This window comes from Peromyscus leucopus, chromosome 3 (genome assembly GCF_004664715.2).
Source record: "Peromyscus leucopus breed LL Stock chromosome 3, UCI_PerLeu_2.1, whole genome shotgun sequence".
Lineage (NCBI taxonomy): Eukaryota > Metazoa > Chordata > Mammalia > Rodentia > Cricetidae > Peromyscus > Peromyscus leucopus.
Window position 1 is genome coordinate 66,297,427 of NC_051065.1, and position 18,956 is coordinate 66,316,382.

The following is an 18,956-nucleotide window of genomic DNA, read 5'->3' on the forward strand; positions in this document are numbered from 1 at the left end:
TAAATGTGACATTAAACTCAACTTGCATTTAAGCCCCCGCACTATCGTTTAGGAAGTGAGAAGTGTAGATTCTGATTGTTGTAAAAATTTCTCCTGGGACTGTAAGGACTCTGATACTGCCTGGAATAAGGAATAGCCATTTCACAAATTTTCATAGGAGAGAAGAACACCTTTAAAGTGCATAGCTAAAGTGAATGATCTAAAGATGATGGCCGAGTTTTAAGCATTTGAACATGTCTTAGGAGTGAGCTGGTTGTGACTCCCACACCTTTGGATAAGGTGGGTATGCAAACGCACTGCAGATCTGAAGACATGGGTGCCTATTGCTTTGCTTCCCAAATGGTGTGTGACCAGAAAGCCCTACTTCATTAACGACACCAAGTAGGTACCTGGAAACAGGATGAGACGGAAGCTGTGGTGTTGCTAAGGATATGGGAGTGGAAAGGAGTGAGACAGTACTTGGCCTCAGTTTTGTATTTGTGCATGTGTGAGAACACTGTGAGGTTGGAACTTGAAGCATTGGAGGTCATGCAGCTGTGCTAGAGCCTAAAGACCAGGGGTGGAGGAGGAGGGTGTATCTGTTGCTGGCTTTGCGGACATACAACCCACTTGTTAAAACTGGTTCCCAGAGACCTGAATCCCCAGGGTGGATGCCACTTGATGCCGCTTTTGGTTTTTCGAGACAGGGTTTCTCTGTGTAGCTTTGCACCTTTCCTGGAACTCGCTTTGGAAACCAGGCTGGCCTCGAACTCACAGAGATCCGCCTGCCTCTGCCTCCCGAGTGCTGGGATTAAAGGTGTGCACCACCACCGCCCGGCTCGGAAGGTCTCTCTTGAGTGGTTAGTCTTAGAGAATCTGTCTGAAAGCTTGTGAGGGTATGCTCAGTTTCTTTTTTTTTTTTCTTTTTTTTTTTTTTTTTGGTTTTTCGAGACAGGGTTTCTCTGTGTAGCTTTGCACCTTTCCTGGAGCTCACTTGGTAGCCCAGGCTGGCCTCGAACTCACAGAAATCCGCCTGGCTCTGCCTCCCGAGTGCTGGGATTAAAGGCGTGCGCCACCAACGCCCGGCTTGTATGCTCTGTTTCTGTACAGGGCCATCCATTCTCAGAAGCTGGCTGCCGTGTGCAGTCCTTGCATAGGAGGTGCCTGGGTCTGTAAGGCTCTCTTTTCCCCACTCATTCTCTCTGTGTCAATGAAGTGAAGGCTTATTCCCCACGCTTTTTTTTTTTTTTTTTTTTTTTTAAAAAGAAGTTCTAGGATTGGTTCTGGAGTTGAGTCACTGTTAGGATATGCAATGAACATATGTTCGTTGAGTGGCTTGCCTTGTGGAAGTTAAGGCAGTTTTCAATAGCAGTGTGTAATCAATCTGGCCATACAGCAACGTTCTCAGCCTGTGTGCCTACACGGCTAAAAGTGTGTGTGTGTGGGGGGGGGTACTTGTAGGTGCTCAGGTTTGAGGGACAGTGGGATGAGCTGCTTGGCACAATTCTAGTTTTTATTCATCATCTATGTGTGTGGCCTCTTAAGGAATATCACTTTCAGAATTTTTTTTTTTTTTTTTGAGGCATGTTGATGGTAGAGAGAGGGTCTCATTCTCCTGCCCTGACCCCCCAAGTTCCGGGATGATCTACAGGCATGCACTGTTAGCCTCCCCTTGTTGTGGGTCTCACTATGTATGTAGACCATGGACAGCCTGGTCTACCTAGATAGTACAACCTATATAGTTCTGAACTCAGAAATATACCTGTCTGACTCTTAAGTGCTGGGATTAAAAGTGTGCACCATCACTCCCAGCCCTTTGAGATGGTTTCTTTGTGTAGTTCTGGCTTTCCTGGAACTAGCTTTGTAGACCAGGCTGTCCTCAGACTCACAGAGGTGCGCCTGTCCTCTGCCTCCCAAGTGCTGGGATTAAAGGTAGGCACCACCACCACCGCCTGGCTCCCATCCTTTTTTTTTAAACTTTATTATGGATAGAACCCAGAGATTTGTGCATGGTGTATCCAAGCTGCATTCCCCAACCCTCTTCCAGAATATTTTCTCAGATTTTTGTTATACTTTTTGTGTTTGTAGTTTGGTTTTTCTGCCTTGTTGGGAGTTGGGGAGATAAGGTCTCACTGTTGCTTAGGCTGAACTGGAAGTTCATTGTCTAGCCTACTTCAGCTTCCCAAGTGCTGTGATTATAGGCACAAACTACTACACCTGACTTGCTGCTGCTTTGTTGAATTCATTTGAATTACCTGCATGTACCCTGAGGATGATAGGGCACAGTCCATAGATTGCTCACCCTAGCATATACCGGTACTTGGATTTCATCCATCTGCCAACACAGATTAAATCATAACCTCAACCTCAGCTTGTAGGGGGTTTGAAGATACTGATGTATGAGACCCTGTTTAGGGTTGGGAAGAAGTGCTGGGGAGTGTTGAAATACATTTCTCAAAGCTTTCCTTAAAAAAAAAAAAAATCATTTTACATTTGTATTTGGGTGTGCCTGTTTCCCTGTGTGCAGTGTACACATGTAAAAAGCATTTTGTGTGTGAGTGTTGTATGGATGTGTCTACTTGTGCACCATGTGTATGCAGTGCCTGAGGAGGCCAAAAGAGGCCATTAGATCCCCTGGAATTGGAGTTACAGACAGTTGTGAGTGGCTATATGGTACTGAGAATTGAATTCTGGTCCTGGAAGAGTGGCCAATGCTCTTAACTGCTGAGATATTTCTCCATCTCCCATTCTTGATTAAAAAGTTATATATATATATATAAAATTATAAAACTAATGTCATTTATGTAGGTGTACACTTTTAGGTAACAGTGGGTTTAAAGTAAAAAAACTGGGTATTTTGCCTATATGTATGTCTGTGTACATGTATGTTTGTACTGTGCATGTCTAGTGCTTTTGGAAGCCAGAAGAGGATGTTCCCCTGAACTGGAGTTACAGGTAGTTTAAACTGCCACGTGGATGCTGGGAATAGAATCAGATCTTCTAGAAGAGTAAATACTCCTAACTGCTGGTCCTTCTCTACATCCCAGGACTTGGTTTTATGTGTCTGTATGAGTGCTCATGTGAGTGGAGTTACTCATAGAGGCCAAAGGAAGGCACCTGATTCCTTGGAGCTGGAATACTAACCAGTGTTGACAAGGTTGCTGTGGTTGCTGGGAACCAAATTCAGGTCTTCTAGAAAAATGCAAAATGCTGAGCCATCTCTCCAGCCCACTGACAACATTATGTTCTGTTATAGGCTGGTTTTAGAAAGCATAGTATACAAAAAGTCTCCTTTTCCCCAGTTTTGGGGAAATAGATCCTGAAATTTATCCATTGTCTGGGAATTTTTGAAATAATAGAGCAGTCTTTCCCTTTTTACCCTCTGGTAGCCAGAATCTAGAATGAACTTACAGGCAGGAGGTGTATTATTATTATTATTATTGTTATTATTATTATTATTATTTACAGTCTTACTATGCAATCTGTATTGATAGTAAGGAATGGAAACACAGGCTTCCTCTTAATTGTCCAAGAATGAACCCAGATTTGAATCCTCCACTTCTCTCTGTTTTCTTTCTGTGGTCACTGGCTTGTCTGTAGTCAGCATGTGTGTCTGGGTCTGTGTCTGTCCTGTCTCCCTACCCTGAAAGGGCTGTGCTCTCTATTTATTGAACACAGGAAACACGGCATTCTTTAGAGACTTCAACAGTTTCACAAGGGGAGAAGTTATATATAGGAGAAGCTCCTAATGACTCAGAACCAAACTAGAAGAGCAGATTCATATTCATACCTTCTCCCCCCCCCCCCAGGGTTTCTCTGTGTAAGAACCACCTGCCTCTGCCTTCCAAGGCATGTGTCATGACCACCCAACATTATTATTTTGTTTTTTAGGGACAGATTTTTAGTGCTGACCTATTTCTCCAGCTCCAAAATGTTTTCAACTGAAGAACTAAGTGGCATCTGCTTTATGTCCAGCACCTGAGTCCTGTTGGTCCCCTTTTCACTGAGCGTATGGCAGAGGGCAGTGGAGTCTGCCTTGGCTGCTTGGGTGCAGGAAGCTGCTTTGCGTGTGTTCCCCGTAAATACTGGCTCTGGTCCTAGAGGGTGCTCCAAGAGGCACTCAGGAGTGGCCACAGCTGTGGGGGGTGGGGAGTTGCTAAGCAGCACTGTCTTGTAACTGACAACATTTGGCCTCAGTCATGGGAACAGTTGGTGTTTTTAAGATTCCTATTAAGTCCAGCCCTGCCTGCCTAAGGACTGACTTGGTTATGACCATCCTTACCCAGGGTATTTGGTGGGTATGAGCAACACAGTTTTAGGGGCACAGCATCCTATGGGACAGATAACTTTTCCATATAGAGGATGCCAACTCAGCCGGGACTGCTGGAAGTCATTTGGCCCTTTGTCTTTGTCCACTGTGATTCAGGAGCTTCAGGATGCTTGTGACACACACAGCTCCCAACAGAAATTGGACACCCCTTGTCATCAGCTATGGTGCTTTTCACAGTTCTTAACCATACAGTTAAGGTCTCTGTCCTCACTTGGTAGCATGGGCTAGCCTCATACTTGTGCAACTCTGCCTTAGTATCCTAAATACTGGGATTTCAGTGTATGCCGCCACACTCAGCTCACCGGTTATTTTTATAATCTATGTATCTCTTGACTCCAAAGATCATATTTAGTAAGTCTTTAAAGATTCTTCATAAGTTTGAGAATGTGATTCAGTGGTATGGTACTTGTCTAGCCTGTGTTAGAAATAAATTATGTCCTGTTCGAAATGAATGCTTCGGAGATTGCCTCCTAGGTCCCATGATAAAATGCTGTTTCTGCCTGCTTGTATTTCCTAACTTTTCTCCATTTGCTTTAACCCAGGTGAAATCATTGCATTCCCCAAGCTGACCCTGCTGACCCTTTGCACGTCGTTTCCCCCTTCCTCCCACCCTCGCTTATCCCAGGCTCCCTTGCTTTTCTCCTTTTTTGGCTGCTGCGTACTTACTTTTCTGTTCACATGTGTGTCCTCTCGAAGGTGCTCCCCATTCCGTTCGTTTGAGACTGAAAACACATAGCTCTTGTTCCCCTTATTTGAAACTGTTTACAAGAACAGGGCCGTGTCCCAGTGCCTGGCCCATGTCATTCCCAACTGTGGGACTTCATCTTGTGGGCCAGGAGGTGATGCAGGTGCAATCTCAGGTTACGGTGGCATTAATGACTGGAGTGAAATAGACCTTTCTCCCATGTACTGGGAGAGGGCTGTGTAGAGTCAGGAGTGCACCCACATTCAGTGTGACATCTGAAGTCATGCCACACTCATGTGACAGCTGCCGAGTATTTCTGTCACAGCTTCTGGGTGACCTCAGTGTCTTGACTCAGGACACTGGCAGATCATGGGTTTGTTTTAAAATTTCATTTGACTTGTTCAAAAGCAGGATGTTTTCTGGTATGTTCCCCAAGTGGAAAAGAAGCATGAACTCTCCTAACCAACTCGAGCAATTTGGATATTTCCATAAATTTGATCTGGGATATGGCTCAGTGGTTGACTTGCAGTAGGCCTTGGCTTGGATCCCTCCTCAGCACCAAAACAACCCCATTTAAAAAATGAATGCACGCTGAGCGGTAGTGGTACATACATGCCTTTAATCCCACCACTTGGGAGGCAGAGGCAGGTGGTTCAAGGCCAGCCTGGTGTATGAAGTGAGATTCAGGATAGGCTCCAAAACTACAGAAAAACCCTGTCTCAAAAAAAAAAAAAAAAAGGGACTGTAGAGATGGCTCAGAGGTTAAGAAGAACACTGACCTAAAAGACCCAGGTTCAGTTCCCAGCACGCATCTGGCACCCTCACACAGATCTACATGAAAACAAAACACCAATGCACATTTAAAAAAAAAAAAAGTAAGCCGGGGCAATGGTGTTGCATGCCTTTAATCCAGCACTCTGGAGGCAGAAGCAGGTGGATCTCTGAGGCCAGCCAGGGCTACACAGAGAAACCCTTTAAACAACAAATCAAAAGGATGTGTCAATGGCTGATGTGGTGGTACAACCTTTAGTCATAGCCGAGGAACGTGGATCTAAGTTCAAAGCTAGCCTGGTTTACACAGAGTTCCAGACCCTCCCCTCAACTCTTGAATTTTTTTTTTTAAAAAAAAAAAAGCCCCAGAAATTGTGCCAAAATTTAAGATGAATTTTTTTTTTAAATTGTATCCAGGTGTTTTGACTGCATTTATTTCTATGTATCATATGCATGCTTGGTGCCCATGAAAGCCAGAAGATAGCAGACTAAACTTGGGTCTTTCTGAAGAGCAAATGGTGCTCCTAACCTCTGAGCAAATCTAGTCACTTTTTCTGCCAATTCTTCTGTGACTAACATGGTTCACACTCAGGCTACAGATTGCCAAACCACAACTGTTAGGGTGGTGATTGGCCAAAGAGGAGTGACGGTGCAGTAATATGGCTGTGTGGGAAGCTTGACAGACGTCATGGATTTGATGCCAGGGATGGCAAGAGGTCCAGTGGCAGTTAGCACTTGTTAGGCTGTGCCCAGGGAGAAACTGGTCGCTCTGGGTGAGATGGTGAGCTGAGCCCTTAGTTTTCTGTCCCTGGGCCCAAGCCTTACTGCGGGGTGCTGTGATGGGAGTGGTGCCCAGGTCTGTAGTGGACCATGCCTCTGGCATCCGTGCTGACCCTTCCCTTCCTGTCACATGCTATGCAGAAGCCTGTGTGCTGAGTCCCAGATGGTTTTCCTGGTTTTGAAAGATTGCCAGGAGGACCTGGCATTTGTTTTAGTTGCAGAAAATGTGTACTGTGTACCTTCCAGAAAAGCCTTTGTACATCTTTTATTAAATTACACTTGCTTGTATGTGCATGTGCATTCTATCACACACATGGAGGACAGGGGACAGAGGGCTTCATGCAGGAGTTGGTGGCTTCCAGGAAACTCAAGTCATTAGGCTTTGTGGCAGGCACCCTTGCTCTGAGCTTTCTTGATGGCTCTCTGCCTTTGTGTGTGAGATGAGTGTAATGTAGCAAGCTCTGGGGTCCTCTCTGACCCACATGTTTCCTCCTGGACATGTTAAAGCTAGCAGTGGGGAGAACTCGGAGACACGCTGGTTGTGGGCCTGCCTTATCTTCCTTGTATGGCAGTTGACTCAGTGCTGGTTCCTACCTGAGTGACATCAAGGGCACTTCCCACTGGAACTTTTATCTTTTGCAAGTCAGCTTCTCAAGTGACTATTAGGAACTTCTAATCAAAATATTCTTTGGTTGGTTCCTTGGATTGGGCCTCCCATGCCTACAGGCCTTCTGAAGTCCTTTATCCACTTTGCTTCCAGGCACATAGCCTGAAAGGTTGGTCCATTGACTTGTGTCCATCTGTTGCTGGGATATCTGGGATGGAGCTGGGGTGCAAAGTGTTGTTTTTCCCAGGATGGAGGAGGAAGGCTTCAAACCATGCAGGTTTAGACAAATTGCCTGGGGCCCAGCCACCTTGCAGCTGTATGATCCTATGGATTTTTAGGAACCTGAAAGGTATGACAAAATATCTTATCTTGAGGTGAAGGGGAACTGCTGTTTGTGGAGTTGGAATCGTGGCCTTCCCTAGGGTTCTGATGGGTCCTGTCAAGGCACTGTGGATTGTTGGATTAGTGAACTCCCTTGGACCTATGTTTTCCTGTCCGTGTAGGTTTTACGGGGTTATTACCCTCATTTCAGTCTGGTCTGTTAACATTCTGAAGTTAAACTTTTGTATAGTCCATATCTGGTAAGGGAACAGAGCAGAGCTGTCAGTTGAGAACTAACGGAGTCTTTAAATGTGAATGTTGTCTGATCTCAGACACTCCGCAGGCTCGGCCTGCTTCGCTGTTAGGGCCGCAGCATACTGCGCATACCAGGCTCCTCCCTAGCACATGGATCCTTGGAAGAGCTCAACACAGCAAGCCATAGTGTAGGCTGGGATCCACCTTCCTCATTCCTGAGAAGCAAGCGTTGAGGACATCTGCTTTTAGAGTTGATTATAGTGGGTCTCAGCCTTCCTGATGCTGCGTGCGACCCTTTGATACAGTTCCTCATGTTATTTCATTGCTACTTCACAACCATGATTTTGCACTGTTATGAATTGTAACTATCTGGTATGCAGGATACCTGATATGTAACCTCTGTGGAAGAGTCATTTGGTCACCAAGGGATCGTGACCCACTGGTTGAGAATTGATGGTTTATGGTGCTGTTTCTTTGATGGGACTTTGTTTACTCTCATGGACATTATGAAGTTCACCCTTGTTTACAGGATTTCATTCTTTTATTTTTTGGGGTCCTGGGTATGGAATCCATGATGTCATATTGCTAAATTAGCACTCTTCCCCAGAGCTACTGCTGCCAGTCCTTGCTCTACATTCAAGATTTGGTCTTCCTCCCAGCCACTGGCGCAGCCTAGGGTGTGTTCTGAGGGCCCTGTGGATGAGCTCTGAGCCTACTACCCTGGGTACCGTGGTCCAGCTCTACCCGGTACTCCAGACCTGATTGGGTATTGAGGGAAAAATCGAGGAGGGTGGCAGTGCCACATGTGACTTTGCTTTCAGAAGGAAGCCCACCAACAGCATGGCCAGGACACACAGCCACTCACTGACCCTGCCTCTGCAGCGGACCATTCTGCATGTGAGGGTGCTGAGTAGGACAGAGAATGGAGTCCTTTCTGTGATAGATAGGTGCTGTTCAGGATAAAGTTTTACTTCTGATTCTGGTTCTGTTGAGGCAGCAGTGGTTGGTGGGCGCACGCGCGTGCGTGCGTGTGTGTTACCTGTCCAGCTCTGCTAGTGTGTGTATGTGTGTGTATGTGTGTGTGTGTTACCTGTCCAGCTCTGCTAGTGTGTGTGTGTGTGTGTGTGTGTGTGTGTGTGTTTGTGTGTGTGTGTTTGTGTTTGTGTGTGTGCGTGCGCATACCGGTGTGCAAGTGGAGATCAGAGGACAACTTGAGGATTGGTTCTCTCCAACATGAGCGTCCCGGGGATAAAGTCCAGGTTCTCAGCCTCGACTTGGCAGCAAAGCGCCATCTTGCCCTTTGCAGGGCCCGAGACAGCAAACAGCCAGTTTTCTCTGCATGGTTAGCTTCACTCAGCAGTCAGCACAGAGCTCTTTGAAGGTGCTCTGAAAGCAGGTATGCTGTGTGTCCCCAGGCCGGGGAAGGTAGGGTTGGAAGTGCAGAGAGCCTGCAGTGAGAAGGAAGCACGCCACACACACACACACACACACCCCCACCCCCAGCAATTGCTTCCTGCTGTAGATGTCCTAGCCGAGCTCTGAAAGCCAGAGTGCGGGGACCTGCCCAACACGGCCAGTGAGCTTGTAAGACTGCTCCACTGAGGGCCACTGCCTGTAAAAGTCTGTTGGGGGAACTTTGCTTCTTTTGTTGGAGGTTGTACCTTGCGGCGTGTGTCTAGGTGGAGCTTGCAGATCCAACAGGACTGTTGGGAAGGGTGCTTCTGAAGCAGAATGTGGGGAGCATCCTGTCTCCTCTTGTAGCTGGATGGGAGCCTGGTAAGACCTGGCTCTGGGCGGACCCGAGGACACCCATCTTGGCACTGAGGTAAGTGAGAAGAGCAAGAGGCTGCTGTCCTGGGGCTCTGCCCGATGCCTCCCCCCCCAAAAAAAAAAGGTTTGTAAGGGGTGGTTATCACATGAAAAAGTGGTTTGAGTTACAGTCAACATGCTCGCCCTTCTTTCTCCTTCCTGTCATTCTTCCCTCTCCCTATTAGTAAATATGGGGTGTTGCTATATATACCTCAAACTATGTATTCTAGATTGGCCTCTAGTTCTCTGTCATTCCACCTCAGCTTCCCCTGTTGGGATTATGGGCATGCACAACCATGCCTGTCTCTTGCCCTCCCTCCTTCCCTCCCTCCCTCCCTTTACTTGTATTTTGAGACAAAGTTTCTTTCTGTAGCCTAGGCTGTCCTGGATCTCACTCTGTAGACCGGGCTGGTCTCGAACTCACAGAGATCCACCTGTTTCTGCCTCCCAAGTGTTGCGATTAAAGGCGTGCGCCACCACTACCTGGCTCTTGTTTAGTTTTTAAACATTGCATGGAATGACTTCACAGGAGAGAATTCTGCTCAGGAGAGAATAGTTTGGCCTGGAGTCTCTCTGGGCATCCTTCATGTGCTTTTCTGGGCCCTAAGGGCAATGTTGAGTGCTCAGTCTCTCGATAGTGCTGGGGTGACTGGCCAGCTGTGGGGCACCCCGGGGATAATTGGCAATACCCCTAAAGGGATTGGTAAGCATTCACATTGTCCTCCTGCAAGCCATCATTTATGCAATCAAATTCTGAACCCTGTTACCATGTACCTGCCACTATGGGCCGAGTGGTCAGGAAATGTGGTGTTTGCTGACCATCATGTGTTGGGTGTTCATTTCAGAAACCCCATGGTGTGCTACCCTCTGTTGCTCCCCAAATTGTGCCTTTTCCTCAGCACTGTCTTTGAAAACAGTACTTCTTCAATGATGCCTTAACATGGGGTGCATGGTAATTTTCCTTCCAGATGGTCCCCAGATCTCAGGTTTTGGTCTCATTCAGACATGTTTCCTATCTGCAGATGAGTTGTCTATGGACTTACAAGCTTGCCCAGGCCACATTTTGCCCTCAGCTGAGTGCAGAAAGTGTATGGCTCACCAGGATTTCCAAGCTCTGGGACAGGACATCCCCAGGACATGTAGGATGGGGTCGAGACTGGCACCTCTGGACAGGCTATTGCTGCTGGCTTACCTTTGTGCATGGTTGGTTAAATGGATGCAAACTGGGCGCGTAAGGCCTCTTCACTGGATGCCAGTAACTAGCCTTGTTGAAGCTTGTTAGCTCAGTGCTTTGAACTTTTTTTCTTCTTTCTGGCTTTTTGAGATGGGGTTTCTCTAATGTAACATTCCTGGCTGTCCTGGAACTTGCTTTGTAGACCAGGTTGGCCTTGAACTCACAGAGATCTACCTGCCTCTGCCTCCCAAGTGCTAGGATTATAGGCATGTACCACCACCAGGCGTGCATTTGGGGGTTTAATGAACCTTGTGACTGTAGTCCCAGGTGTGATACTTGACCCCAGTTTTAAGATTCCTCAGAAATGTATTCCATTCTGTGCAGGGCTGCCATCTCCACACAGTGGGAAGATGGGCAGGTTCTCTGTTACCTATCAGGCATGGCTTCTCCACAGGTCTGGTTCCAGCAGAGCCTGGGTTCATGGGAGGTGTCGAAATGAGAGCTGGTCTAAAATACTTTGCAGTTTTCTCTGAGCAAGTGCCTCCCGGTGTTGAGAGTGGATGTGCCTGTCCCAGGTTCCTACCCAAGAAAGGAGGCTCCTGCAGGTCTCCTGCTGAGGGGACACCCAGACTGGAGGGGGAGTGGCAGGGCAGCTGCTCAGGAGGTCAGCGAAGGTTCACCCTCCTGGAGGACTGCGTGCTGGAGAACACTGCCTTCAGCTTCATGTATGGCTGGTACAAACTAGAATGGTGCTGTCCCTCAAAGTTCCAGGGAATCGAAGTCAGCCCTTTAATTGTTGCTTTCTTGTTTTATTTTCAGCCTCCATCTAGTGTGTAAAACCTTCAGAACCTTTTTCTGTTTCTCCAAAGATAATAGTCTTCTGAGGGAGGATGGGCGAGTGTTGAGGGGGGTGTGATGAGCTGGGCTACAGACCTGACTGGGAGCTTTCCGGGAGATTGCCTGGGGCCTGGCTCTACCCCGCAGGCATGGTGGGCAGAGTGAGGGCCTTGGCTTCTGTAGTCCTCCTAAGCCACTTCATGCTTGTGCAGAGGTGATGCCTCCTTGGTGCTGGCCTATGGACATGCCTGGGCTGGGTCTGGTGCCTTTTTGCAGGGCTGCATTATCGGGTTGGCAAGAACCATCTTAAGCAGGATCTGCCAGGCCTTGTGCCTTGATTGTATACTCAGACTCTGGATGATGGCATTGCAGCAGAGACACAGTTTCTCTGGGATTGCTTTATAGACCCTCTGGGAAGAGGAGGTTATAAGTGTTAGAGGTGTTCAGGCCCAGGAGTGCAGTGGAGGGCATGGACAGTACCTCCTTTTAATGAGCCATCTTTTGGGAAAGGAGGCGGGTGAAGCCTTCTGCTCCCAAGGGAGGGCTGCAGCTCACAGCTCTCCCTGGTGTGCTGTGCTTTCAGGTGTGCCTGACGAGAACGCCCTTGCAGAAGAATGCCAGCGGAGAGGCCAACACACACCAGTTCTGGCCTCTGGCCCGGCCCCAGCATCAGTCCGGGCCCCCTCCCCGGCCCGGCCCCCGACCCGGCCCCCGGCCCCAGCTCCAGCTCCAGCCCAGACTCCGGCCCCTTCTGTCAGCACCCGCCCACAGAAGCCGCCCAAGCCCTCCCCGACGGCCAAACTTGGGTCTAAAAGCTACCGGGAAGATGAAGAGCAGGACAGGCAGCGGGGTTCTGGCAACTTGGATGCCCCCATGACCTCAGCAGGTGTGCAGAAGGGAGCTCGTGTGGAGCACCCCCAAAGTGGTTTGCCCCCAGACCCAGGACAGCGAGAACAGAAGTCAGGCCTGTGTTGCTGCATTCTGACCTGAGCAGGCATGGGGAGCTGGGGGAAGGTGCCAGGCCTACCAAGTATGGGCAGAGGAGACCCTCCACCCAGCTCGCCTCCCACAGCTGCTCTATGTACAGCCTAGCTGCGTGGTTCAAAGCCCCTTGATTAAAACGGGGGTCCCAGTATTCTGATGTGTACGGAGTATGTTGTCTGTGTCAAGTTGACTGCTGAGGAAATGGCTAGGTGCTGCTTCTGTCCCCGATGGCTCCTTTTTACAGTTTTAGTACTAGATCTTGAGGTCTGTCACGTGACCTTACTTGCCCCAAGGCCACTCACACACTTACAGTAGCTTCACTTTCCAGACACACAAAGACACAGTCAGGTTCCCAGTAGAGTTCTCTCAGGTGAGCTACAGGTGAAGTTGGAGGCTTGGCTCCTTCCTCCCTCAGTGCTCAGGATGGGATCGTCCACTGTCCAGCTCTACCCTCAGCCAGCAGCTTGTATATCTTCAGGAGTATTTCCTATAGAACATTCTGGGTGGTCAGCATGTACACATAGAATTTTCCCAGTCGGGCCCAAGCCCTATATCAGTGTACTTTCATTGCCCAGAAGTGAAACAAGTTTGTGCCTGTGGCCAAACAGGCCAAACTGTGGAGGAGATGTGCCTTGGTGGTCCGTGTCTGATTGTATTGCAAAGTGCTCGAAGTAGGACACAGGGCAAAGGTCAATTCCATTGCTTCTCAGAACTTTATATTAAAGTCAAGCCTCCAAGCCCCTTCTGGTTCTCCTCATAGGAGAACCCTCTAGGGTTCTATGAGCAAAAGAACACGAAGTCCCCCATGGGTGAGGCATTGCTGGAACTGGGCAGCCAGCGTATAGCATATACCTTGCTATGAGGAGATGCCAGCAAAAACAGATGGGTGACTGGGACATGAGCTTTGGGCAGCCGAGTGGCAGATGGGTAGGTTTGCCTGACTGCACTAGAAAGCTTTCCTGTGCCTCGGTGACTATGGACACCTCCCACGATGCCTTGTTCACTCCCAGTGCTCCCAAGAGGACTGGGAGGGGTGGTGAGCGACAGAGGACAGCAGGCTTGTAGATTTTGGCACCTCCCCATCCCCTTCAGGTGCTGTGCCATTAATCTCCGGGTTTGTAGAAGGGGTACAGGGACAGGCCTGCCTGCAGAACTTGTTTACAGGTGCGCAGGCCTCCCACAGCAGGATCTGGACAGGAAATGGGACTGCAGCAGATGGCCATTCTCTTGGCCCTGGGCCACGCCTGCTAAGCAAAAGGTGATCAGCCAAGGCTGAAGAATCTGGAGACAGTAGAGTTGAGTAGTGAGATCAGCAAATCACTCTCCCCTGTCGCTTTGTCAGTGCTGATCCAGACCTTTTCTGTGTGTGTGTGTGTTGAGGGGAGGGAGTGAACTCGTGAGCTTGTGGATTCCTGTAGAAATTCTTGGCCTGAGAGGCTGGAAAAGCTGTGAATGAGCTGTGAATGGTGGTCTCCCTGTATATTCCAAGTCTGGAGTCAGGAGCATCCGCCCACATGGCTCTGAGTGTAGCCAGTGCTTCCTCTGCTCTGTCCCTTTGCTCCTCATGTTTTTAAGGAACCATGCTTTCATATAGAAAAGGTTGTGCACAACCCTTCACTTAACCTCTATAGAAAAGCATGTGAGCAACCCTTCACGTAACCTCTATAGACAAGCTTGTGAGCAACCACCCCTTCACTTACCTTCTCACTCCGAAATGATGACTCATTTTGAAGTGGGGTTCTCCAAATTGCCACCTGAGCTATATGAGAGCTTGGCTTAACAACAAAGTGAAAACAAAACCCGTTGGGAGGGACATTAGAAACTTAGCTACGATACAAAAGTGGTTTCTGGTTTCTACAGCGACAAAGCTGTAATCTATCTCTGGGCAACATAGCTTGCTCTGTACTGCAAGGCACTGTCCTCTAGGCAACACAGAAGCCTTTGCAAAGTCTGATGCTCTGCTGTTGTGATCAGGGGGACCAAGAACAGACCTTTCCTTTTAAAATTCTGAGAGCCATGTTGAAGATTTAAGATGGTCTGGGCCAGGCTTCCTGTACTTCTTGACCCAGTGCAGCCTTCGATGGTTTTGCCGTTATTATTGGTTTTGATTGGATTTACAAGTCTTGGGCAAATTTTCCTTAAAAAAAAAAAAAAAAACCCACAAAGAGAAACTTTGTGCAGACCATCCCAGTTGCAGCCAGAGAGCTGCCAGGCAGCTAGGTGCAGCCTGGCCAGTTGGCACTGGGAAGGGGAGTTCCCTAGACGAAAACAATTTTCACTAAGGTGTCTTCATAGAGAGAGACTTATTGTGCAGTTCAAGCCACCTGGGGCTTCATGGATTGGATGTGTGTGTCTCTGTGTGTGTCTTTCAAGTTTGTTCTGCTGTCCTTGGAGGAGGGATTAGTGGCATTTTTCTTTTGTGTAGTCCACATACAGCATGGGTCTGCGAACTGTGAAGAACAACACATGGGTATTAAAAACAGAAATTATTCATTAGGAAAATCATGAATGAAGGAATAAACCTTTCTTTCCTTCCTCTTCCTGTTGAACTTGCCCCTGCCCAGTATCTCTATGGAGTGTGGACCTCTTCCCAGAGCATGGCTTGCACTTTGCAGAGATAGAACCTACATCTAACCCTGCTGCTGGCCTGCCTCTTGTGCGCCCTGCCCCCCCCCCCAAACTAATTCATGTGTTAAGATTTTGGTGGATCTTCATGGGAATGTTGAGGTATCTGTTGGCATGTTCTAGAAGCTAGGGTTCTGAGTTCTCTTTGTGGCTTCTGTTCCACATGAGGCCCATATCCCACCCACTTCATTGTGACCAGGATCTGAGAACTTCTGCAGGCCTAAAGGCAGAGCCCTTTGTTTCTGGCTCATTGGCAGCGTCCAAAGGTTGAGCCTCCGTCCTTCTGCTGTGGACTTGGTTGGTAAGGTTGTACTTACTAGCTTTAATGACAGGAAATGAGAGAGGCTTTGTTTTCAAGGAAGAAAAATGATCTGCCAGGGCGAGTGGGCTGTCCACTGCAGAAGGGAACTGTGGAGAGTCTCTGATTGACCTGGCTGTGGAGGTGACAGGGTTGTACATTCTGCAGGTAGGGCCTTGGTAGGGTCTCAGGACTGAGATGGAGCCTGCTCCACAGAGCTGGTTCTGTGGCTGGGCTGCTGGGTAAATGCAGGATGCTTGCTGTGAATAGCACACTTCCTGTGTGGTGGTGCCGTTCTGTGAGTACCACGGAAGGTCTTCAGCATGCTGTCCAAGCAGGATTTGGTGTTTTCATTTTCGATGTGGACACCATGAATGGCTGTTCTGTTGCTCTCTTTGTACATGGGGAAGTGTCTAGTGAGTGACCCGCCTCGTGGTGTGCAGTGTTTCACAAGCCATGTTTCCTTAGGGCTCAAGGAAGGTGGCAAGAGGAAGAAGCAGAAGCAGAAAGAGGACTCGAAGAAGAAGAAGTCGACCAAAGGGAACCACTAGGCTGGACTTGGCGGCAGCCGCAGCCGCCGCTCTCGTGTGTGGTGCCCACGCACACGCACACGGCAGCGGCATCCCTTCGGTGCCGCCCAGGGCCACTTCGCTTAGCAGGATTATGGACGTGTGCCCACGGATCGGTAGGATCAGGGGTGTTGGAGATGGAGGTGACAACCCCGGGTGGCCTGTATAGTATAAGCTGGTGACACAGCCTGAGCCTTGTAACTTTGCTTTTACCCAACACTAAGTCTGTAGCCTTTTCCTCTTGTTGTAAGGATCTGCCTTGTTCTTTTTAGCAGTCCAAGCCCTGCTCCAAGCACTGAAGTATTTGTAGCTGTAGGAGTCCAGTAGGGTTCAGTAGGGAGCTGGGTATGTGTTCATGACAGACTGTCTCCTGGCGGTGGTGCAGTGTGCAGTTTTAGTACAGCGGAACTTACAGGTAATGTAAGCTGCGCCTTGAGCCATGGCTGTTAGGGTGCTTTGGATTCAGCTCTCTGGCAACAAGAGGCCATCATGAGCCACTTCAGATGTAGAGTCTTTCCTTATATTTATTGTTCAATTCTTAATCTTCTCCAGATGTCAGAATTGACACCAAATATAGTTTAGTTTTTGGGAAATCTCATCTTCTTGGAGAAATATTTGTCCTTCAGTCAAATGGTTTTGCCTATCAACACCATTTCTAGCTTTCGTAGGTCCATGCCACTGGCTACTTACACCAACACAGGGCACACACAGGTATATGCAGAATAATTAGCTATCAAGCAAGAAGCTTGACCTTAGTTCGTCCTATTGCAAGTACTGGCCCCTTCACAAGCACCATCCTGTCAAATCCATGGCATGCGGCCACCTAACCTGCCCTTTGCACTGAGCACCAAGTAGTTCTGATGCCGCCTCACTTCTGGGCTGCACGTGCCTCTTGGGGATGTGTTCCTTCCTCTTGGCCACGGGGATCTGTTACTCGAACTTTGTCTTGTTGGAAGGGAGGGCATTATAAAAAGTGTTGGTGGGCTTGAGATGCCAGCAGTTGGGTCCAGCACTGTAGAAAGGGGGAGTTTTGTGAGTTATGGGCACTGCCATAGCTAGGAGTCTGGGACAGGGTCACCTTGTGTTTGAGGGCACGACCATGAAGTGTTTGCTGTGCTTGCTTGGTTTTGATGGGAGGTGGTGTGGGCAGTTACCATGGAGTGTGGACTGGTATTAATGTGTGTTGTGGAAATGTGATCCACAAGGCGTAATGTATTTTAGTGCTACCGACGTAAATAAAATGTAAACGTCACTGAGTCCAGCTCTCTTGTGGTCATTCCTTGCCTGTAAGTTAAACTGTTACTATGAAGAATAAAAGCAGGTCTTGTATTTTTTTTAAATACAGTTATATATATATATATTTATTTGGTTTGTGTGTATGTGCAAGGGTGTGCTATGGTGCATGTGTGTAAGTCGGAGGACAGCTTGTGGGAGCTGGTACCCTCTCCCATGTGTGTTCTGGGGGCCGGATGTAGGCGCTCAGACTTGGTGGCCAACACTTGTACCCACCAGCTCCTCCATTCTTGATTATGAAGATAAAGTGTCCATACAAAGGACAGTTGTAGCCCAGTGAGCATGGCTTAATGGACCAGCAGCCTGCTTGAGCATGCTGGGAGCCTTGGGGAGGTCCCTTCTCATCCTGGCTCCATGACTGACAATATACTGCTCAAGTCTCCAGTACTGAGGAGGAAGGTGCTGGGATGCTTGTACCAGAGACCACTTCAGACGAGGCTCCTTGGACACTCAGCCTGCATCCTACCTGTTGATGTCATGGTCGTAGAGGTTTCAGGGCAGAGTTACTACTGCTTCTGCTATAGCCACTCCCTGAAGGCGAGTACAGGTGTGTAGCCAGTAGGCGCGCAGTGTTCATGCATGCAGTGAGTCTTGGCATGTCTTCAGGTAGCCTGGCCTCCGATGAACTCAAGTCCAAGGGCAGCTCTTCCCTATGCTGCTGCAATGTGACAGCCAAAGGCGAGGAGCCATCTGTAGGGCCTGCCGGGTGCCAGGCCTGTGCTTAGGTAAGGAGACAGAAAAGCCAGGGCTTCTGGGCCATACCTGTGCTGGAGCATTACACAGTCAGCCCTAGGTGTTTGGTGGTTTGCAGTGTGCTGGTCGGTCCAGGCTGATCACTGCCTCTTAGTGTGTGAGTGCAGGATCCTCCCAAGGGGCAGTGAGTGCAGGACAGCATTGCTACTTGGCAAACTCCTGTGCATCTCAAGTGACACTATGTGTGCAGCCTTGTCTCCAGTCATCTTTGTCATCTTTTATGTGTTGTCTAGAAGGTGGAACTCGGGCGGCGGAGATGCCCTGTGGGGCTCGGGAGAGGGGACCTGGAGAGATCAGGACCATGCCCAGGGTCTGCCTGGTACTTTCTGGACCTTTCCATCTTTGGTGATGGGCTTCAAAGCACACCTGTGTGAGTGAGTGTAAGCACAGTGAAGGCCCAAGGTCTGCACCACAGTGTCTCACAGCTGTTGGGCAGATAGGGAAACCCAGGAAGTGATGCTGTGTTCTGGAAAGGCTCTCTAGATATCACCCACTGTTTGAGCAAAGTGGCATTAACATCACAGTTGTAGTCTCCCGTGGTAACGAAGGCCCTTAATTCTAGTACTCAGGAGGCGAGTCTGAGACCAACCTATGCTACATAAATCCAGGCCAATTAAGAGCTACTCAGCAAGACACACCCTCCCTGCCCAGGTCCACCTCACTGCCCCCCAAAGGAAAAGTTGTAATATATGGATTTAACAAGGTTTTACTTTGCAGATCATTTGGGAGGGGACCTACTTTATCCCATTGGCCTCCATATTCAGTCCCTGCCTGCATCCCTACTCAAGGGTCTACACTGTTGTGCATCCTACCTGGCTATTGGGGTTATCTGGTATCCTTGGATCTAGGTCTGGAGCAGCTCCTACCACTGGTGAAGATTTTCCCT

General features: G+C 48.6%; 1 protein-coding gene across 3 annotated transcripts in view; it reads left to right on the top strand.

Annotated features, from left to right (window-relative positions):
• Dnajb6 (DnaJ heat shock protein family (Hsp40) member B6) overlaps window positions 1-17,281 on the top strand; it is a 57,238-nt gene extending 39,957 nt beyond the window's left edge. For 2 of the 3 annotated variants that reach the window (XM_028864184.2, XM_028864185.2), the window contains exon 9: window positions 12,132-14,689. In XM_028864184.2, the coding sequence (XP_028720017.1) occupies window positions 12,132-12,538 (407 nt within the window). In that variant the 3' untranslated portion in view covers window positions 12,539-14,689. Of the gene's footprint in view, window positions 1-12,131; window positions 14,690-15,923 lie in introns of those variants that run through there. The other variant, XM_028864186.2, reaches the window with a different exon arrangement.
• The last annotated feature ends 1,675 nt before the right edge of the window (window positions 17,282-18,956 follow it).